Source organism: Suncus etruscus, chromosome 12 (assembly GCF_024139225.1).
Source record: "Suncus etruscus isolate mSunEtr1 chromosome 12, mSunEtr1.pri.cur, whole genome shotgun sequence".
Taxonomy (NCBI): domain Eukaryota; kingdom Metazoa; phylum Chordata; class Mammalia; order Eulipotyphla; family Soricidae; genus Suncus; species Suncus etruscus.
In genome coordinates this window covers 64,809,024-64,832,446 of record NC_064859.1, presented here as the reverse complement: position 1 = coordinate 64,832,446, position 23,423 = coordinate 64,809,024, and the positions used below count along the sequence as shown (strand labels likewise).

The 23,423-nt window shown below is 41.8% G+C and overlaps 1 protein-coding gene across 1 annotated transcript; it reads left to right on the top strand.

The window, feature by feature from the left end:
- The first annotated feature begins 1,493 nt into the window (after window positions 1–1,493).
- On the top strand, window positions 1,494–22,706 carry MOB1A (MOB kinase activator 1A). The gene is made up of 6 exons (XM_049784440.1): window positions 1,494–1,695; window positions 7,616–7,782; window positions 12,687–12,780; window positions 14,874–15,007; window positions 20,352–20,515; window positions 22,624–22,706. Exons 1-6 carry the CDS (start codon window positions 1,682–1,684, stop codon window positions 22,699–22,701), a joined length of 651 nt encoding a protein of 216 aa, XP_049640397.1. The 5' UTR covers window positions 1,494–1,681; the 3' UTR covers window positions 22,702–22,706.
- The last annotated feature ends 717 nt before the right edge of the window (window positions 22,707–23,423 follow it).

The window sequence follows — 23,423 nt, the reverse complement described above, 5'->3', positions numbered from 1 at the left end:
AGGATTACTCCTGGCTCTGTACTCAGAAATCACTCCTGGTAGGCTCAGGGAACCATATGGAATGCCAAACCACCTTTAGTCCTGGGTCGGCCGCATAAATGGTAACCCCCCCCTACCACTGTGCTATCTCTCCAGCCCCAATGGGGATTTTTTAAAATTTTGGTTGATATTGTTAATTCTGGGCTCAGTGCAAAGGTAGCTCCCAAGCAGTGCTCAAGGTACCAAAATGGTGTGGGAACCAAACAAGGTCTCATGAGCTATGATTATACTGACAAACCCATATCTAATTTCTAAATGTTGTGGAAAGAATTTTTTTTTTGGGGGTCTCACCCGGCAGTGCTCAGGAGTTACTCCTGGCTCCATGCTCAGAAGTCGCTCCTGGCGAGCACGGGGGACCATATGAGACGCCGGGATTCGAACCGATGACCTTTTGCATGAGAGGCAAACGCCTTACCTCCATGCTATCTCTCCGGCCCCGTGGAAAGAATTTTTAAATCAAAAACTGACCCTAGGAGGCCGGGAAGGTAGAGGTAAGGTGTCTGCCTTGCAAGCGCTAGCATAGGACGGGCCGCGGTTCGATCCCGGTGTCCCATATGGTCCCCCCAAGCCAGGGGCAATTTCTGAGCGCTTGGCCAGAAGTAACCCCTGAGCGTCAAACGGTGTGGCCCAAAAACAAACAAACAAAAACAAACAAAAAAAAAATCTGACCCTAGACCTCAGATACAAGCTCTACCATGGGGCTACACCTACAGCCCAGAGATATATTATTTAAAAGCAAATTTCTGGGTGCCTGGCCTATAGAGTACAGCGGGTAGGACGTTTTGCCTTGAATGAGGCCAAACCAGGGCTCGATCCCTGGCATCCCATTACCATTTGTTCCCGGGAGCAAAGTCAGGAGTGATTCTGGAATGCAGAGCCAATGACTGAGTACCGCCAGATGTGGCCCTCAAAACCAAAAATATGTTTTTAATTTATTTTTTAAATGCATCACGTAGTTGAATAACTGATCATAACACATATGTGTTAGGAAGTCCACAAACAACATAATTTAAAAAAATAGAAAATAGAAATAAAACTAAAGAGATGGAAGAGAAAGAAGAAAAAAGAGCAGTAGCAAGTATATTTTTGAAAATCATTAAAACAAGAAATATTTTTTTTAAAAAAAAAGCGAATTCCGTCTTCATGAGTTACAATCTCAATTAAAATCAAATTAAGCATTCAGCAAATTTCAGCCTTCAAAGAGACCCCCCTCTCTGCCACACTGGAAGCACAGAAGCAGCCTACCGAGCAAGGCAAGGCCCGGAAGATCTCCGGATGCTCCTGGACCAAAATCTGACCACGCCCCTGGAGGCAGGAAGTCTCTGCTTTGGAGAACGCTAATTGGCTGAGCCACCAGATTGGACGGGCAGTAAAAAACCCTCGAGGGAGGGAGGAGGAGGAGGAGGAGGAGAGGTGGAGTCGCGCAAGCTTTAATCTCGCGAGATTTTGCCACTTCCTCATTTCAGGGCCGGAGCGGCGTCGGGGGCTTTCCGTCTTCACTTCCGGCTCGGCGCAGACTGCGCCCTCAGCTCCAGCCGTGCTCGGGCTTGAACGCTGCTCCGCTGCCTCTCCGGGTTTCCCGCGCCGTCTCGGGATCCTGAGCGCAGGGGGGCTCGCGGCCCCTCCCCTGCGAGTGTGGACGATGAGCTTCCTCTTGTGAGTGGAGGGAGGCGAGGGCGCCGCCGCGGTGGTGGGGGTCCCGGAGGTCGCGGGAAGCTCCGGGGATAAGTGTGTGCCCGGTCCGGGAGGTCACGGGAGGTCACAGTCCTGGGTGGGGGGGGGAGGCTGGAGGGTCGAGGACCATGGAGATGAAGGCCGCGGTGGGCTAGAGAGGCTCCAGCTCGGCGGAGTCTTCAAACTTTTCTGCCCCAGCGCCCCCAGAGGGCGGAGGACCCGGCGGGGGCGGGGCCCAGGCCCGGGCTAGAGCCTCCTTGCAAGTGTCCAGCCGACTTAAAGCTTTTAATTTATTTTTTTGTTTTTAGTTTTTGGGCCACACCCGGCGGTGCTCAGGGGTTACTCCTGGCTGTCTGCTCAGAAATAGCTCCTGGCAGGCACGGGGGACCATATGGGACACCGGGATTCGAACCAACCACCTTTGGTCCTGGATCGGCTACTTGCAAGGCAAACGCCGCTGTGCTATCTCTCCGGGCCCGGAGCTTTTAATTTTATCTTTTTATTTTTTATTTTATCTTTGTGGTTTTTTTTTTTTTTTTTTTTTTGCCCAGATGGGATGCCAGGATTCCAACCACCATCCGTCCTGGGTCGATTGCAGCATGCAAGGCAAACGCCCCAACTTGGAGCTTTTTTTAAATTTACTCCACCGAGTGTTAGATTGCAAAATCCTTCCCTCAGCGGGGGAAATCCGGTTCTGGGGAAAACTCAGTTGCAGTTGAGCTATGTCCTGTTCTGCTACAGCCCACCTTGTAGATAGATTCCTGGTTGGAGATCTTCCCGTTCCTAGTCCCCAATGAGACTTAACATTTTAGGAAATGTTTGTGAATTTTCTCTGATCATTTCTTCTATTTCTTTATTTCCTCGGGTTGCACTGGGGCTCGAACTCAGGGCCTCCTGGCACCTGCAAGGCAAGTACTCTTACCGCTGTGCTCCGTCCTCCGTTTTGATTTTTTCTTTAGCCAACTTAAAGCTTGCAGAAGCTTGGCTCGCTCTTCTCTTCCTGCCAGTTTTGTTTGCCAGTGTCTCGCTCTCGCTCTGCCTGTTTGTGGCTCGTTGCTTCACTGTGCTGTGTGGGTGAATGTATTTTCCATGTCAAGTTTTAAGCATCCACCCTCCTGCTTTTGTGGGTTTGGCTTGGGAGCCACGCCCCGACGTGCATTCATGGCTGGGCTGAGGGTTGATGTTGGCTGAGTTGGGGGTCTGTAAGGGGGGTTTGCAGTGCTGGAGACTGACTGTCCAGGACTTCCTGCATGCAAGGCATGTGCCCCAGTCCTTTGAACTTGTCACCTTGGCCCCAAGATTTGAAGTGTTCATAACCAGAACTTAGCTACCCAGTTTTTACTGTGAAACTTAAATTCTTTATAGCATAGTGCTATTATAATATAGCAACTACTAAGAATATCTTTATTCATTTTTTTTGGTCCTTGGGTTATTTTCCTAAGGACACAGTCTTCCAGTACAACTACCATGTCCTACCTTGTCTAGAAGTTGGTACAATTTTGGTGGTGGGGGGGGGGTTTGGGTCACAGCCGGCAGTGCTCAGAGGTTACTCCTGGCTCTACGCTCAGAAATCGCTCCTGGCAGGCTCTGAGGACCATATGGGATGCCGGCATTCGAACCACCGTCCTTCTGCATGAAAGGCAAACGCCTTACCTCCATGCTATCTCTCCGGCCCCAAGTTTGTACAATTTTGATTTTAGTTGCAAATGTGCATGTTAATTAGAACAATAGCTTATTCCTCCAGTCTTTTTTTGTTTGTTTTTCGGGCCACACCCGTTTGATGCTCAGGGGTAATTACTCCTGGCTAAGCGCTCAGAAATCGCCCCTGGCTTGGCCCCCCCATATGGGACGCCTGGGGATCAACCGGTCCTTCCTTGGCTAGTGCTTTCAAGGCAGACACCTTACCTCTAGCGCCACCTCGACGACCCTTCCTCCAGTCTTTTTTATTAAACATCAGCTCACTTAAAAATAATGTTTAGTGATGAATTTGTGGATGATTGGTTGATTTGTGGAACCTCGGTATTTTATTTCTTTCAGTGTTTTGTTTGTTGAGGAGCATATGCGTTTTCGCTCTATTATAAATGCTGCTGTTGTGAAGTTCTGTTTACAAGTTTTTGTATGAATGCGTATATTCATTTTTTGTGTGAATACACGTAAAAGTGGAATTGCAGATTTATTTGGTAGATGTTTGACTTTTTGAAGTACTGACTTTTCAAAGATTACACCATTTTACAGTTCCAGCAATATTATGAAAGTTATAATTTTCCAGCCTCCTTAAGATGAAAACATTTTTATTGTTGTTTTATTTTGGAACAACACCCAGAAGTACTCTGGGTTACACTTGGCAGTGCTTGGTGGATCATATTGGATACCAGGAATCTAACCTGGGTTAAATAAAGCAAGGCAAATGACCATACCCACTATACTATTACTATTACCCCCACACTTTTTGTTGTTTTATTTGGGAGTTAAGATCCAGCAATGCTCAGGGCTTACTCCTGGCTCTGCACTCAAGAATTATTCCTAGCATTACTGTGGGACACTACAAGTTGTCAGGAAGCAAACCCACCTGGCCATATGCAAGGCAAGTGCCTTATCTTCTGTACTATCTCTGCGTACCAAAAAATTTTTTTTTTGGTTTTTGGTTTTTGGGTCACACCCGGCGGTGCTCAGGGGTTACTCCTGGCTGTCTGCTCAGAAATAGCTCCTGGCAGGCACGGGGGACCATATGGGACACTGGGATTCGAACCAACCACCTTTGGTCCTGGATCGGCTGCTTGCAAGGCAAACGCTGCTGTGCTATCTCTCCGGGCCCCAAAAATTTTTTTCACTTGAGCCACACCCATCGGTTTTCTGATTATTCCTGGCTCTGCTCTCAGAAATCACTCCTGGCAGGCTCTGAGGACCATATGGAATGCTGTGGATTGAACCCTGATTGGCTGTGTGCAAGGCAAAATGCCCTACCCACTGTGTTATCACGTTAAGTACCTACTTTATATTATATGTATTTTTAGGTAGACAAGATGTGTATTTGCTGAAAGTTGGAAATTGTCTTTTCTATTATAATCACCCAGCAATTTAAATTTGCATTTTTATTAAGATCAGTGAGTTGGCCGTCCTTTGACCATTTTTGTTTTGTTTTGGAAGCATGTTCAACAGTAATGAAAGCCCTACTTCTGATGTGGTTTTCTCATTGACCACCCATACTGTGGTCAGGGGGTGGGGACCATGTAGTTTCAGGGATCAAACCTGGGTCTTCTGCTTGCAAAGCATGCATAAGGATTTCTTTGGTTTATTTGAAGGGGGGTATTGGGGTTTGAGTAAGCCTGGCGCTTACTCGTGGCTCTGTGCGGAAGGATCAGTCATTACTGGCAGGCTCATAGAATATTATAAGATCATACTCAAAAAAAAAAAAAAAAAAAAGATCATACTCAGTTCTGCCATGTACAAAGCAGGAACCCTACCTGCTGTATCTCTCCAGCCCAGTGCTTTGAGCTATCTCGCCCTTTGATCATTTTTTTCAGTTAGATTATTTGTTTTTTTGGTTTTGGGAAAGAATTCTTTTTTTTTTTTTTTTTTTTTTTGGTTTTTGGGCCACACCCTGTGACGCTCAGGGGTTACTCCTGGCTATGCGCTCAGAAGTTGCTCCTGGCTTCTTGGGGGACCATATGGGACGCCGGGGGATCGAACCGCAGTCCGTCCTAGGCTAGTGCAGGCAGGCAAGGCAGGCACCTTACCTCCAGCGCCACCGCCCGGCCCCTAGGGAAAGAATTCTTTACTGAATACAAGCTTGTTTGGATTTGTTTTAGGGCCACATCAGTTGTGCTAGAGGCTATCAGACAATACCTGAGCTCAGAAGGCCCGGGGAACCACTCATGTACATCACAGGTCTGCTGAAGTGCTTACATTAGCTCACCAGAGATCACACTCACAGGCACTTGCCGGGTATTATTTCCCTTTTTGTGGTGCTTGCACATATGCAGACAGGATTTTGCTTAGTACAGTATAGGAAATCAGGTATTTGCTCTTGTGACCATAGGCTGGCAAGGGAGACATTCAGAATCATTGCTCTGTGCTAGCCCAGAGTTTTGAGGTTTTTCTATGTCACTACAGGACTTGTTCATAACCAGATGGCATTTGTTATGAGACTAATGCCAGTTCATTTCTCTATTAATGAGCTGTAGGATTGTTTCCAGATTTTTACCATTAAAACCATTAAAGCTCTGAAGAGTTAGCTTGGTAGGCTGAGTGCATGTGTTGCATGCAGAAGACCTGGGTTTGATCCCCAGCACCCTTAACTAAGCTGGACCCCAAAACCAAAAAAAAAATCTGAAAAACATCTCCTTATTCAATACCACCATATCAACCTTCCTAAATATTATACATTTGTTATATTAAAACGTTAAATTCTAACTTATGCCACTCAGATTGAGGAATAGTGTTTTTTTGTTTGTTTGCTTGTTTAGTTATGTTTTGAGCCACACATGGCGGCACTTAGAGGTTACTCCTGGCTCAGTGCTCAGAAATCTCTCCTGGCAGGCTCAAAGAATCATGTGGGATGCCTGGGAGCAAACTCCCTAATGCTAAGCTATCACTCTGGCCCCAGAGGAACAATATTTTAATTGACAGCTTTTGAGATGTTCATTACTAATTATGTGTTTAACAGTTTTCTATCTATTCCTTCTTTTAAAGTGTTCTCTATCTGGGCAGGAGTGATAGCACAGCGGTAAAGTGTTTGTAGCACAGCGGTAAAGTGTTTGCCTTGCAGGTGGCCAACACAGGGCATAGCCTGGTTCGATTCCCAGTATCCCATATATTCTGCTGAGCCTGCCAGGAGTGATTTCTGAGTGCCGCCGGGAGTGACACCCCCCCCCCCCCAGATAATAATAATAATAAAGTGTTCTCTTTTTGACCTCACCGAGTGGTGTTCAGGACTTAATCCTTTCTCTGTTCTCAGGGATCACTCCTAGAGGTACTTGTGGGAACCTTAAGGAGTGCCCGGGACTGAACTTGGGTTGAGCATGTGCAAGGCAAACACCCTACTTGCTGTACTATTGCTCATACTCCTTCTTACTTTTTTTCTTAACATAGTATCTAAATTACAGTTAATCCTTACGGTAATATTACTATATAGTAATATATAGTAATCTCTTTATTGTTACAAATAATATTTTTCTTTATTATAAATCTGCTCTGTTAAGTAGTTTTTAGCTATGTTTAAAATGATCTTATGGATGGTATGAGATAAAAGTAAATAATAAAAAGAGGCTAAGGTTCTATCTCAGTGGTAGAGTGTATGCCTTTTGTGCTTGAGGACCTGGGTTCAAACCTCAGCCCCACAAAAAAGAAAAGAAAGTTAAAAAAAATACTTTTCTCCTATAATAAATCTCATTTTCCCTGTGGAAGGTGTAAGTCTTACTTTTGTGGTTTGCTTTGTTGGCATCACAATTTTTTTTTGATAGAGAAAATTGGATTTGGGCTATGAGAACCCTAGGTGACCTCCCTTACCCTAAGGTAGGTAGAAATTGGAACCTAAAGTTGATTTCTACAGTCAGAATTAAAGGCAGATCCGGAATCAAGTATTCTTTATCTAGAAGAACTACAATCCAGGTTTTTCCTTCTTTTGTAATAGAAAATGTCCTTTCTATTACAGTAAACTGCTTCATAGTACATAGTTAAGCCGCGTTCTGTGTGTAATTGTTTCTTTGTGAGGAAGAATATTTTATTGTACTCTCTTACTATGTCACTTCTCAGTTTCTCACTCCTCAAACCTCTACCATCCTGGCATCTTTTATTGGATAAAAAATATTTTTTTCTAGAAAAAATAAGATGCCTAAAGTATGTATTTTGTTTCTGCCAGAAAATTAATATATCTCTCCACTCCCAACTTTTAACCTAACAGCAGTAGCCGCTCTTCTAAAACGTTCAAACCAAAGAAGAATATTCCTGAAGGATCTCATCAGTATGAACTCTTAAAGCATGCGGAAGCAACTCTGGGAAGTGGGAATCTGAGACAAGCTGTTATGTTGCCGGAGGGAGAGGACCTCAATGAATGGATTGCTGTGAACAGTAAGTTTTTTTAATAATGGTCAACTCTGCTGACTTACAAGAACATTTTTTCTTTTTTTTGTTTTGTTTTGTTTTGGTTTGGTTTTGGGTCACACCCAGCAACTCTCAGGGATTACTCTTGGCTCTACGCTCAGGAATAGCTCCTGGCAGGCTGGCGAACCACATGGGATGCAGGGATTCGAACCACTGTCCTTTACCTTGCAAGGGAAACGCCCTACCTCCATGCTATCTCTCTAGCCCCAAGAACATTTTTTCTGAAATTTTTTTGATGAATTTTCTTTTATAGGGATGAGTTATAACTGATAATAATATAACAGGTAGCTTGTGTGGTTAAGAACTGAAGAGAAATGGTAAGTACTTTAGGATCATTTCAGCAGGTACTGTTGATGAAGATAATCTGTCCTCCTAATAGTGTAAACCCCCCGCCCCTTGATCTGCTGCAAAGAGAGGAAAGTTCAGTCTATAGTTAGGTACATGTTGGAAATGACTTTGGAGTTGTCAGAGGAAATTGAAATATCTGGAGGAAACAGGGTCGCTTCAACTGAAAGTTACTCTTGAGTTTCAGGAAGTGAGGGTGAGACAGACAAATATACAGATTTCGCTTTCAGTTGAGTCTCTATTCTGAGATGAACTCAGTTCTGGGAAGTCAGGGTTAACTCTTAGAAATCTTTTATAATTTTTATTTTATTTTATTTTACTTTTATTTGTTTTTTTTGTTTGTTTGGTTTTTGGTTTTTGGGCCACACCCGTTTGATACTCAGGGGTTACTCCTGGCTATGCGCTCAGAAATCGCCCCTGACTTGAGGGGACCATATGGGACGGCGGGGGATCGAACCACGGTCCTGATCCTTGGCTAGCGCTTGCAAGGCAGACACCTTACCTCTAGCGCCACCTTCCCAGCCCCAATTTTTTTTTTATTTTCTAATGAATTTTTTGAAAAGCATGCAACAGTAAAGAAACTAGTACACTGAATTTCCAAGTTTCTCTCCTCTTCAGCAATATTCAGTGGTCAGTGTATCCATCTGTATCCTACTGTGATTTTTTTGAACTAAATTCCATGTTATTTCATCTTTATTTCTTTAAGATAGTATCTTTTTTTTTTGGTTTTGGGGCCACACCTGGCGGTGCTCAGGAGTTACTCCTGGCTGTCTGCTCAGAAATAGCTCCTGGCAGGCACAGGGGACCATATGGGACACCGGGATTCGAACCAACCACCTTTGGTCCTGGATCGGCTGCTTGCAAGGCAAACGCCACTATGCTATCTCTCCAGGCCCAAGATATTATCTTTAAGATAAGATAGTCCCCCTTTTAAAGACAGTGACAATATATACCGTATTTTTTAATATATTTTTTATTTAAGTAACATCATATTTGGGTTGCAGTCATAACCAGAACACCCATTTTTTGTAAGCAAATACACAATGTTCAGTTTTTCTGATGTCTTACAAAAGTTCCTCTTTTTTAAACAAATTTATGGTTCGTTTGGGACTCAGTAAGGTCTTTACATAGTTTCTTGTTTTATACTTCTCCCCAACCTCCACCCTGCATTCTTTTCCATTGTTATGAACTTGTTTGTGATCATTACTGGAGGTCATAAACTTAGTTGCATCACTTGCAAATACATGGTGGTTGTACCTCAGAAATCATAGTTGTTATAGTGCCAGGTACTATAAATAGCATTGCCATTGGGTTTGCACTGAACATTTGGGGGGTGCCACAGATGAAACTCCTAGCCTCATGCCTGCAAGATCGGAAGGGGCACACTCACCTGATATCCCCAATCTCCTCTAAGTCTATTTTGTTGTTATTGTTGGAGAAGCCAGCTTGTTTACCACATAAGAATCTCCTGATTTAATCATCCAAGGCATCTGTTACTTTGGTCAGTCTCTTTTATTTCCTGTAATATTAGATTTGTAACAGTTTTATCTAATAGGACTTTCTGCAATGTGGAAAATGTTCCATATCTGCTCTGTGGATATTTAGCACATAAGTGTGAGTAGTGCTACTATGGCACACTACTTCAAAATTGATACTTTTGGGAGTAGGGAACCATACCTGGCTGTATTCAGGACTTACTCCTGGCCCTGCACTCAAATCCTGGGGCTCTGGAGACTATATGGGATGCTGGAACTTAAACCCAGGTTGGTCCCTAGACTATTGGTCTTGCCCCACCTCCCCACCCCGTTTTTTTTTTGGACTTTTGGGTTACATCTGGTGATGCCCTACCTCCATACTATCTCTCCGGCCCCTAACCCTTCCTCCCCTTGCAAATCTTTTTTTTTTTTTTTTTTTTTTTTTTTGGTTTTTCGGGCCACACCCGTTTGATGCTCAGGGGTTACTCCTGGCTAAGCGCTCAGAAATTGCCCCTGGCTTGGGGGGACCATATGGGACGCCGGGGGATCGAACCGCGGTCCTTCCTTGGCTAGCACTTGCCTTGCAAGGCAGACACCTTATCTCTAGCGCCAGCCCCCCTTGCAAATCTTAAATGTAGTAGGAGACAACTGAAATCTTAAACTGCTTCTCCTTTTAGTCACTTAGGATACCATACATCATGGCACAGCTGGAAATTCTACTGTGCCTTTTAATAGAATGATAGAGATAGTTAAAATGATTCTGAGCTCACAGATCACCCCAGAAACAGGTGATCTCTGGGCCACATTTTGAAAATAGCTGCTTTAGACCAGCATTCTTAAACTTTTTTACACCTGTGGATCCGCACTTATCTGCACATAGGTCTGAGAACTAGCAGCTATCGCCAAGGCTGTAGACTACTAGTGATTCTCAGCCTTTTTATTCCTGCTCACTGGCACTTAAAGACTAACTGATTTAGAACCATAAATCAGCATGCTATCTTGTTGGCTTTGTTTCCAATGAATAGTCAATGCCTACAAGTTACTTTCTTAGAAACATGATAGTACAGTGGGTAAGTTGCTCAGTTTGAACACATCTGACTCAAGTTTGATCCCTGGCATCCTTATTTCCCCCAGCCTGCTAGGAGTAAGCACAACCAGGTATGCCCCCCGCCCCAATGTATGATTAAGAGGAAAGTTGTTTATGAAGAGATTTGCATGAAATCATTTATTTAGGTTTTGAGGCCACACCCTATGGTGCTCCGGTTACTCCTGGCTCAGTGCCCTGAGATTGATGGAGATCAATCTCAGGTGGCGATGGGCATTTTTTAGACATTCTTCTTTTTAACTTTTTTTTGGAGCGGCCACACCCATTTGATGCTCAGGGGTTACTCCTGGCTAAGGGCTCAGAAATTGCTCCTAGCCTGGGGGGACCATATTGGACTGGGGGGGGGGTGATAGAACCGCAGTCTTTCCTCTGCTAGCGCTTGCAAGGCTGACACCTTACCTCTAGCACCACCGCTTCGGCCCCTGGACATTCTTTAGTATTTAGGTATTCTTTAGAAAACAATGTCTTCAGACTTTCCAAGATTTATAATAGTCCTCTGCAGAATAATGTGTATTATTCAGTTTATTGATTATTCTCTTCCTTTTTTTTTTTTTTTTTTGGTTTTTGGTTTTTGAGTCACACCCGGCAGCGCTCAGGGATCACTCCTGGCTCCACGCTCAGAATTTGCTCCTGGCAGGCTAGGGGGACCATATGGGATAACAGAATTTGAACCACCAGCCTTCTGCATGCAAGGCAAACAAACGCCTTACCTCCATGCTATCTCTCCAGCCCCTATTTTTTTCTTTAAAACTTTATTATTTATTGATTGATTAGTTTGGGGGCCACACCCAGCTATGCTCAGGGTTTACTCCTGTCTCTGCACTCAGAAATTGCCCCTGGCAGGCTGGGGGACCATATGGGATGCGGGAAATGAACCGGATCTCTCCCAGGTGAGCCGCATGCAAGTAAAATGCCCTATTACTGTGCTATTGCTCCAGCCCCACTCTCTTTCTTTTTATTACATGTCTTGCTGAAGCTCTTTAGGAACTCCATGCCTTACCTTGTTAATTTGTTGCCTTTTCTCTAAATCCTTAGCACTTACTCTATTGACATTTGAATCCTATCTTAAGATTCATCTCTTCAGCCAGAGACTCCTTTAGCGGAAGACTCCAAGAGAAGGGACATTGTCCTCTATGTTCTTTGGTATACATTAGTCCTCAAGATTTTTTTTTATTTTTAGTGGGCCATACTTGGCGATGCTCCTGGTTCCTTACTTAGAATCATTTCTGGTGATGCTCAGGGGATATGGGATCAGAAACCATATGAAATGCTGGGTATCAAACCCGGGTCATCTGCGTGCAGGGCAAGTATCCTGTATCCACTGTATTATCTCTCTGATCCCAGCCTCAAATTTTATTTATTTATTTATATATTTTTAATTTGGTGCTACACCTGGTGACACCCAGGGGTTACTCCTTACTGTGCTCAGAAATTGCTCCTGGCTTGGGGGACCATATGGGATGCCAGGGGATTCAACCAAGGTCCATCCTGGGTCAGCCGTGTGCAAGGCAAATGCCCTACTGCTGCACCAGTGCTTCGGCCACACCAGCCTCAAATTTTTATGGTGAAGTAGATTTATTTTCTTTTTTATTTTGTTTTGTTTTCAAGTCACATCTTAGTGCTCAGGGGTTTTCTTGGCTCTGAGCTCACTCTGAGCTCTTGGCAGGCTCAGGGGACTGTATGGGATGTCAAGGATTGAATCTAGTTACCCAACATCTCGTTTTTCATTCTGTTTTTAAACTGTTAAAATCTCATTAAAACTGACTATAAAATGTTACTTTAATATGACAAGTTAAAAAAAATTTCTGGTTGTTGAATTGTCTAAGGATTATCCAAAATGAATTTGATTTGTATATTGTCCATTTTCCTTCAACTGAGGATCTGATGAACTGTTAAAATTACTATGATTTTAATACCTTTAATGAAATTTTATTGTTATATCTTAGCTGTGGATTTCTTCAACCAAATCAACATGCTGTATGGAACCATTACAGAATTCTGCACTGAAGCAAGCTGTCCAGTCATGTCTGCAGGACCACGGTATGTATACAGCCATACATGTTTGAGTTATTGGGACAAATTTATTGTTAATAGGAATAAAACTATAAAGACTTTGTTTTTCTCGATTATGTGAAAGCAGTTTGTGTAAAACAGATTTTATGAGTTGAATTATTTTAGTTACTCTAAATTAGGTACTTAATTTTATAATTGCATTATAAATATAGATGCTCAATTATTGGAGTAAAAGTAAATTTGCATTAGGTTTAACATAAATTATAAGTTTTGGTTTTTGGGCCATACCCGGCGATGCTCAGGGGTTACTCCTGGCTGTCTACTCAGAAATAGCTCCTGGCAGGCACGGGGGACCATCTGGGACACCGGGATTCGAACCAACCACCTTTGGTCCTGGATCGGCTGCTTGCAAGGCAAATGCCAATGTGCTATCTCTCCGGGCCCATAAATTATAAGTTTTATTTTTAAATTAAGTTAATAGTTCTGTTTTTAACATATAAAGTATTTTTTAGAATATAAATTTCTCAAGAGATTTTAGTTGCCTTTTTTACATTTGATTTTTTTTCTTGTGCTTATTTAGTATTTAGAAATACTTCTTATAAGAAATTATCTGGGAAAGGTGCTTCCTTGTACACACACGCCCCTCTCACCAATGACATCCCAGGCGATCTCCTGAGCACCACCAGGAGTGATTCCAGAGTGGAGAGCCATGGGTAGCCCCTGAGCACCACTACACCCATTTGTTTGGGTGTGGCAACAAAGTAAAATTCAAAAGTGATCTGACTTACAGATGCTAAGTTAGTATTTTTTTATTATAATACTTTCTAGAATACTGAGTAATAATTTCAGGTGTGGTAGAATTCATGGTTTTTTGTTTTGTTTTGTTTGTTTTTTTGGTTTTTGGGTCACACCCGGCAGTGCTCAGGGGTTACTCCTGACTGCTCAGAAATAGTTCCTGGCAGGCACAGGGGACCATATGGGACACCGGGATTCGAACCAACCACCTTTGGTCCTGGATCAGCTGCTTGCAAGGCAAACGCCGCTGTGCTATCTCTCCGGGCCCAGAATTCATGTTTTATTGGTTTCCTTCCAGTCTTTTTTTTCCTTAGTGATTGATTTCATATAATGATAGATGGTATCAAGATATATAACACTGGGGGAATTCTTTTTCAATTTGCTGTAAGTATAAAGGGGAGAGGGGACAAGGTCCTTATTGATTTTATAGTCCTTTTTTAATTATACTATTTTGAGAGGGATGTCTTTGTATGTTTAAAGTTTAGTTCTCGAAATAAGTTCAATTCCTTAAAGCAATAAAAATAGTGACCAGAAATAAAGATATTGTCTAATAAAATAAAATAAAAAGTGACCAGAGCGATAGTAGAGCAGGTAGGGTATGGCTGGCTGGGTTCTATCCCAGGCATCGTATATGGTCTCTTAAGCATCGCCAGGAGTGGCCAACAACAAACAAAAAGCAATTAAAAGAAGTAGGAAATTTTTATATGCTTAAATTCTTTACACAGTGAACTTGAGCATAAATCTTGATAGTCATTCTAGCTTAGTAAAGGTGGGGTATGGGAGGATGGTCTACGAATGTTTTTAGTAGGATTTTAACTGGCTGGCTGTACTGAAGGTGACTTGATAACCAGGGATCTTAGGATGTGGTGAATTCATTAGCCTCTACCCAGCTTCTACCACCTCTTGTCTAGCAGATAGGAATGTAGTTCCTGTTTCTTTCCCAGGACTATTATTGCAAGCAGCATCTATCTATTTGTCATTACCAACCAGTTTTATCCTTTTTATTTTTCAGAATTTCTTTTCCCCAATTAACTAATTTGTGGGGGGAGTTGTCAGGGAGGGAACAAAGGACCATGTAAGACACACATTCTAGAACTGAATTACATCCCTGCTCGTTTCTGATCATAATCATCTGAATATAGATGACTTAAGGGAGATGTCAGAATTCTTCAATAGATCCTTAAGTAATTTACTAGTTATAGGTAATTTCTCTCTCCAGTCCCTATAGGTAATTCCTATTGACAGATTTTGAATAGTTTTGATTGCAAATTTTAGGTTTGTCAGTGTTTTAAAAAACTTTGTCAGTAAAACGATTTTCTCCCCAGGTATGAATATCATTGGGCAGATGGCACAAATATTAAAAAGCCAATCAAATGTTCTGCACCAAAATATATTGACTATTTGATGACTTGGGTTCAGGATCAACTTGATGATGAAACCCTTTTTCCTTCTAAGATTGGTAAGTTGATGTTGTAGATTATTTTGTTTTTCTCTCCATTTTTTTAAGTGAAGTAAAATGGTGGTTGTTTTTGTTGTTGTTGTTGTTGTTGTTGTTGTTTGGTTTTTGGGCCACACCAGGCAGTGCTCAGGGGTTACTCCTGTCTATCGGCTCAGAAATAGCTCCTGGCAGTCACGGGGGACCATATGGGACACTGGGATTTGAACCAAACACCTTAGGTCCTGGATCGGCTGCTTGCAAGGCAAACACTGCTGTGCTATCTCTCCAACCCGTGAAGTAAAATAGTTTTATTTAAAGAGATGTGCTTAGAGAAATTGGGAGTGTGGGTAGGGAATTTGTGTTCAAGACAACAGATAATTCTCTAGAGCAGAAAAGTCTCTTAAGTGACTTAGGACAAAAGTTTTTTTTATAACAGTTTGGGCCAGTTTATTCATCTGAAATACAGCAAATTATTTGAAAAGTGTTTTTCTTAGATTGTATAAGTAATATGGTTTACAGCATTTGCCTTGTATAAGTTTAATCCTGGCAATTCATATGGTCTTTGAGCACTGCCAGTAATGTCCTTTAAGCACAGAGTCACAAGTAAGCCCTGAGCACAATTAGGTATAGTCCCCTCTCACTCACAGGAAGTGTTCCCTCAACCTGTGGCTATTTTTTTTAATAAATATCTTTATTTAAGCACCATGATTACAAGCATGTTTGTAGTTGAGTTTTAGTTATATATATAAAAAAAGAATACCCCCCTTCACCATTGCAACTATCCCACTATCAGTTCCTTCCATATCCCATATCCCTCTTCTCCCACCCCTTTCTTATATTCAAGATAGGCATTCTGTTTCTCTTACTCACTACCATTGTCCTGATAGTTGTTAGTGTAGTTTTTTCTCTAACTGAACTCACCACTTTTTGTGGTAAATTCTGTATCGTGGGCCAGACCTTCCAGCCCTCATCTCTATTGTCTCTGTATTATTACAATATTTAATTTTTTTGTTTGTTTTAGGGCCACAGCCAGCAGGGCTGTGTACTTAACTACTGGTGTGTTAAGGAATCACTCGTGGTGTGGCTCAGGGGACCATATGGGGTGCCAGTGATCGAACTCTTGAGTCGACTATGTGTAAAGACACATACCCTACCCACTATACTATAGCTCTGACCTGTAAAAGAGTTTTTTGTTTTGTTTTGTTTTGTTTGTTTTTTGTTTTTTTTGGTTTTTGCACCCATCCAGCAGGACTTGAGTTACTCCTGACTCTGTGCTTCAAAATCATTCCTGGTAGACTTGGGAGATCATATGGGATGTCAGGGATTGAACCCAGGTTGGCTGCATGCAAGGCAAACACCCTACATGCTGTACTATCATTCCAGATCAAAAGGATTTTTTTTTCCCATCATGCTGTTTTCACTTTGGCCAATCTTTTCTTTTGGCAATTCTGAGGGGTTACTCCTGACTTTGCGCTCAGGAATTACTCCCGGTGGTACCCCAAGGACCATATGGCATGCCAGGGATCGAACATGGGTAGGTTGTATGCAAAGCAATTTTCATGCATGACTAGGGTCAAATTTTCTATTCAATTATTAAATCTGTTGTTTCTTTTATTAGTCTTTATTATATATTGAATAAAGACATTTTATTTTATTGAATAAAAACATTGCTTGAAAGTTTGTTAGAATGAATTTGAAAGGTGTTTCGATTCAAGCACTATATTTCTCTAAACATTAAAGTCTCCCCCTTGTGGAAAAGTAAGAGTATTTATATTGTTTGCTTTTGGCTTGAAAGCCATACCTAGCTTGCTGGGATCAAACCTAGGTGTGCACATAGCTAGAGGCTCCCTCCCAATTGTTACTTCAGGTTATGGGGGCTCCTCCCAGCAATTGTCAGCCATTGAGGCTGGTGTCCAATGCCAGGCTCAAGAATGTGGTGCTTTGGATATTCCCCAGGCTACCCCAGCAGAACCCACAATCTGTAGGGCTGCACCCCGTGATGCTTGGGGACCATATGGAGCTGGGCATTTAATCAGAGTGGCCACATGCAAAGCATGTCCCTTAATCCCTGCTGTACTATTTCTGCAGCATCTAACGCAATTTATTCTTATTAAGTGAACCCGTATTTTATGTAATTTAAAGTTTTGATTTTGTTGCTTGAGTGGGGGCATACCTGGTGGTAGTGCTGGGAAGGGGCTTCTCCTGGTTTGTTGTTGGGGGATCATTCTGTGCCAGAGATCAAAACCAGGCTTTTGGGTTGTCTCCCATATAAGTTTTTACTATCCCCTTTTCCTCAAAGCAAAAAAAACACCCATTATCAAACTCTAAGTTAAAAGGAATTTGATTTAAAAGTCATGTACATAGTAGTACATGCATACAAGACCCACTTCAGAAAAATATCCCCATAAGTTTCAGAATAATGTATGAAAGAACAAGCTAGTCAAGACTAGGTAGAAATCCATAAAAAAAAAATTCATGTATACAAATAAAATATACTGGGGCCGGTGAGGTGGCGCTAGAGGTAAGGTGACTGCCTTGCAAGCGCTAGCCAAGGAAGGACCATGCTTCGGTCCCCCAGCGTCCCATATGGTCCCCCCAAGCCAGGGACAAATTTCTGAGCTCTTAGCCAGGAGTAACCCCTGAGCATCAAATGGGTGTGGCCTGAAAAACCAAAAAAAAAAAAGACAAAATATACTAAATTTCAAACTACTAGGAAATGTTAGAGAAATAAAAATTAAAGGGAAAAATATTTAAGAATTTATTGTCACAACAAAAAATGTAAGGTTAGGGAGGGCTGGGGCCGGAGAGATAGCATGGAGGTAAGGCGTTTGCCTTTCATGCAGAAGGTCATCAGTTCGAATCCGGCTTCCCATATGGTCCCCCGTGCCTGCCAGGAGCAATTTCTGAGCACTGCCGGGTGTGACCCAAAACCACAAAAAAAAAAAAAAAAAAAGAAAAAGAAGAAGGTTAGGGAGGACATGCCAGGATTTCGTGTGCCTTTGACTGGTATGATGGGGGCTCTGGGCAGGACAGCTAGCCATAGGACCCCTGGGCTGACCACTTAGTCCAGGAGAGCATGATTCCCCCCACACCAGGCGGGTCTTCAGGGCCACGCCTGGTTAATCGGGCCTGGGGGGAGGGGGTGAGAAATTCCTCCCTAGGCATCCCAAAACTACAGAACCGCGTACTTCATGTATTCAGAATATTCCTCATTCTTATTTTATGTTTTGCGTATACAGAATGTTCATTTTGTATTCTGCCCTTTCCCACACCCCTACAAAGCTCTTTTTTACCTCTTAACTCTCTAACCCCCTCTCAAACATCACTAACCTACATTACTCTTTTTAACGTCAGTAGTGTACAATCCTAATCACAGTCCAAAGCTGTGCATTGTGTGTGACAACCCCAAACTGTTTCAAGATACATAAAATGGACACGTATTTCTTTAGAATATTTTGTGTTTTTTCTCTGACAGCTATAATTCTTACTAAATGTTGTCTTATACAGTGATGATTCTAACCACTTTTTATCTTCTCTTTTTGAGCTGTTTAACAAGGTATTTTGGTGGAAGAGTCCCCCAGTTTAATGCTTATGATTGAACCATGTCATGGGAATCATTGGAATTGTTCTTATGGCCCCCATATGCGCCAATAACACCACGTGGCATTGCTTCTTATTTGCATAGGCACATTAAAATGGGAAAATACTATACATACAAATAAGATCCTATCTAATAGCGATTGGAACACACAAGTCTTGTAGTGCAAAGGGACCTTACACCCTGAACATTGACATAACGACCTGGCACAGACCTCAGAAGAAAGGGCATAATCCATTCTCCCCTGAACCAGGGAAGCCATCCACGAAACATCCAGGCTAGTCTATAACATCACTTGGAAGCAATCCTCTACCACAGAAGACCTACACTGCTCAGACTTCGACCTGCTCAAAAGAGACTTCCCTTAACACTGAGAAGACTTAACAACAACGACCTGCTTACAGGACAGGGCTCCCTGCGTTGCCCTTTGATTGTGAGGTGAAAGGAGAGGATGCTCCACATCCTGACTTCAATGTAAGATATGCAGATTCCAGGATTTTTAATACAGAAACATGATACCAACAACAGAGACTGTGTGAAAAATAAAAGTGTGTTGGCACTACAGACAATGTATTGGATTGGACGATCTAACTTGCCTGGAGTCTAGACTTGGTCTTGTGCCAGGAAACTTCAGGGGTCTGGTCTCTTTGTACTTAGGCCAAGGTTATTTCTTTCCATGTCCCTCATATTTTGGTGGGCCTATGCAAACAACAATTGCCACTCTAACACCACTTTAATTGTGCTCCTTTGACTCTAATCCTTAAAAAGAACTCACTTAAAATTTGAGGTTAACTTAAGCTAATATGCATGTATATGGAAATGTAAGAAAATACTATGCCTGTAATGTTTAAGGAGTTACGTAAGTTTTACGGCTTTAGATTGCCTTGTGTACTGTTAAGAAATATTATAATGTGTTACAATCTGGGTACTTGAGGGACAAAGTAATTGTACATGGATTCTGTCTTATTTATCTTAATGTTCTTTGGCTGAAATTTCAAAGTTAAGATATCAGCAAAGGGACTTCTGAGAATTATGTTATGGGTGATTGTCCTTCCACTGTAACTTTACCTTGTCCTCTTTCTTTGCACCCTTGTTCTCATAATAAATAAATTAAAAAAAAAATGTACAGATTCCAAAAAAAAAAAAGAAGGTTAGGGAGGGCTGGTGTGCTTCAGCTGCTAGGAGATGACCACGCCTAGTGATCAGGTGACCATGCAGCATTGGAGATCAAACCCAGGCCAGTGGTATGCAGAACATGCACTCCACTTTGACATCAGCACGTTCTATCAGTGGGCCACTCTTGAATGTGGTTTAACCAACACAAACTTCAGTGCTAGGTCAACATGCTAAGCCATCTCCCAGCCCTCATCTTTAAGAGGTGGATGGGTACAGCAAGGGAGGGTGTTTGCCTTATGTGCACAGAGCCAAGAGTTATCTCTGGGCCCGGAGAGATAGCACAGCGCGTTTGCCTTGCAAGCAGCCGATCTGGGACCAAAGGTGGTTCAAATCCCCGGTGTCCCATATGCCCCCCCCCCCCCCCCCCCCTGTGGCTGCCAGGAGCTATTTCTGAGCAGACAGCCAGGAGTAACCCCTGAGCACCGCCAGGTGTGGCCCAAAAAAAAAGTTATCTCTGAGCACTACCAAAACTAAACTGGAAATAGGTCTGTATTTGTGAAGGAGTGAGTTTGTGTATTAGAGTTGCACATGGCATGATTTAGACTTTCCATTGTACAAGACTAATCGATGCTTATGTACATATGATTACAGGTGTTCCATTTCCCAAAAACTTCATGTCTGTGGCAAAGACCATCCTAAAGCGTCTGTTTAGGGTTTATGCTCATATTTATCACCAGCACTTTGACTCTGTGATGCAGCTGCAAGAGGAGGCCCACCTCAACACCTCCTTTAAGCACTTTATTTTTTTTGTTCAGGTATGTTGGTCTTGCTTAGATTATGATTGTGATTTGGTCTTGCATAGATTGATAACTTTATTGAAGAGCAGTGTCTTAATTTTTGATGTAGAGCTAAATATAAGTAGAATTTTTTGTTTTCTTGTTCTTTGCATGATGTTTATGTCATTGATTTGTGTAACAGCATAGAGAAGTGTCACCCATATTTTGAGCCTTCTGCCTGTGGACACTCCAGGACTCTAGTTAGGATCTAATAAAGAACAAAAAAAAAAGAACAAAAAAACCCCACAAAAAATGGTTTTGCTGTTAATTCCTTTTCAACTGCAATTGCTGGATAAAGTAATCCCTTTGGGAAAATGTTTGCAGTTGGATTATTTCATGAGATGTCTGTCTGAAAAGAAGTATGGAATAACTTATTGGTGTCTTATCTCTGGTTGAGTTGCCAGAGAGTACACTTGCTTTGCATATGGCCAACTCAGGTTCAATCCCTAGCATCCTGAGCACTGCCAGGAGTGATCCCTGAGTGATGGGTAAAACCTGAGCATATAGCCTGGTATGGCCCCAAAATAACAAAACAAAGTGACATCAAATTAAGAATTAAGATTCCTGGGGCCGGCGTGGTGGCACTAGAGGTAAGGTATCTGCCTTGCCAGCGCTAGCCTAGGATGGACTGCGGTTCGATCCCCTGGCGTCCCATATGGTCCCCAAGCCAGGAGTGACTTCTGAGCGCATAGCCAGGAGTAGCCCCTGTGCGTTACCAGGTGTGGCCCAAAAAAAAAAAAAAAAAAAAAGAATTAAGATTCCTTACTATTCAGCTGTCAGGAAAAATGAAGTTATGAAATTTTCCTATACATGAATGGACATGGAAACTGTTACGCTGAGTGAAATAAATCAGAGCGAGAGAACTAGACACAGAATAGACTCACATCTATGGTTTTGGTTTTTTTTTTGGGGGGGGGGGCCCACACCTGGTAATGCTCAGGGGTTACTTCTGGCTATGTGCTTAGAAGTCACTCCTGGCTTGGGGGACCATATGGGATGCCAGGGGATCAAACCGCAGTCCATCCTAGGCTAGCGCTAGCAAGGCAGACACCTTACCTCTAGTGCCACCGCGCCAGCCCCACATCTATTGGTTTTAAGAAAAATAAAAGACATTATTGTAATAATACAAAAAGACAATAGAGATGAGGGCTGAAAGGTCCGGCCCATGATATAAAGCTTACCACAAAGAGTGGTGAGTTCAGTTAGAGAATAACTACACTGACAACTACTAGGATAATGGTAGTGAGTGAGAGAAATAGAATGCCTATCTTGAATACAGGCAAAGGGTGGGAGAGGAGGGAGATGGGGGCATTGTTGGTGGGAACATTGCACTGGTGAAGAGTGGTGTTCATATATATATATATATATATATATATATATATATATATATATATATATATATATATATATAACTAAAACCCAACTACAAACATGCTTGTAATCATGGTGCTTAAATAAAGATATTAATAAAAAAATAATTGAGATTCCTTTAAGAGGGCCCGGAGAGATAGCATGGAGGTCATCGGTTCGAATCCTGTTGTCCCATATGGTCCCCCGTGCCTGCCTGGAGCCAGGAGTAACCAACCCCTGAGCACTGCCGGGTGTGACCCAAAAACCCCCAAAAATAAGATTCCTTTAAGGGCTGGAGCAGTGGCACAGGGCATCTGCCTTGCCCACGCTAGTCTAGGACAGATCATGGTTATGGTCCCCCAAGTCAGGGGCGATTTCTGAGTGCATAGCCAGGAGTAACCCCTGAGTGTCACCGGGTGTGGCCCAAAAACCAAAAAAAAAAGATTCCTTTAGCCTAAGTTTAGAATTACGTAATTTTCAGTTAATTTTTAGGCAAATTTAGATGTCACATAACTTAGATCTTAATGTTTAACTAGGTGAGGAACATGCTGATATATAGTTACTTACATAGTATAAAATTGTTTAGGTTTTAATAAAGGAAGTAAAAGTTACCTTATTTTAAAATAAAGGCATCATCTTATTCAGAAACCTAAAGTTATGAATCCCTTTCCTTTATAAATAATTACATTTGCAAAGTTGTGATTTTAATTGATTTTAAATGTTTCTCTTTTTTTTAGGAGTTTAATCTGATCGATAGGCGTGAATTGGCACCTCTTCAAGAGTTAATTGAGAAGCTTGGATCAAAAGACAGATAAATGTTTCTTCTGAAACACAGTTACGTACTTTCTTCACCCACTGCTAGAACTATCTCATTGCTATCTTTTATAGACTAGTGCTACAAACTTTACAGAAATGTAAAGAGACCTTAACTGTCTATGGCTGCCTATAAAATTGTCCCAAAGGTAGGTAGACCTAATTCTTGCAGAGAGAGAAATTGAGGATATAGCCAAAAGTATGAGGCACTGTTTGACCACACTTATTATTTTTATAGTCATGCCTAGTTGTAATATGTAATGACTAATCTATAGTTTATTAGCTTACTTATTTCTTTGCTGAAAAGAAAAACATTAAGTCAGTTTTAGGTGAGTAATAAGAATTTCTACCAATAATTTATTAGAAGTTTCAAGAACATTTTCCTAATAACACAGATTGTTTTTCTGTTATTTTTATTTACCAATAGGATAGATATGTTTAAGTTTCACTAAGGAGAACATTTATTTTACTTTGAATAATCTTATAGCTTAAAATGTGTGTGCTATGGTCTTACAGTTAAGAAAACATGTATTTTTTTTTCAAAATCCATATTGCTGTTTAAATCACATATGACATACATAGTATGGAAATAACTAAAGTTATTTCTAAAATGACTTATCGACATAAACCTGTCTAAATTTTTAGGCACATGTGTGTGGGTGTGTGTGTAAAATATTATTTTTAGGTCATGTAAAAATGATCATGGATGTTTTATTTTAAACTT

Excerpts from the sequence above, each read along its gene's own strand:
- MOB1A (XM_049784440.1), top strand. Across the intron at positions 12,781-14,873 it reads GTCATGTCTGCAGGACCACG|GTATGAATATCATTGGGCAG; the intron begins GTATGTATACAG and ends TTTTCTCCCCAG. Across the intron at positions 15,008-20,351 it reads CCTTTTTCCTTCTAAGATTG|GTGTTCCATTTCCCAAAAAC; the intron begins GTAAGTTGATGT and ends ATATGATTACAG.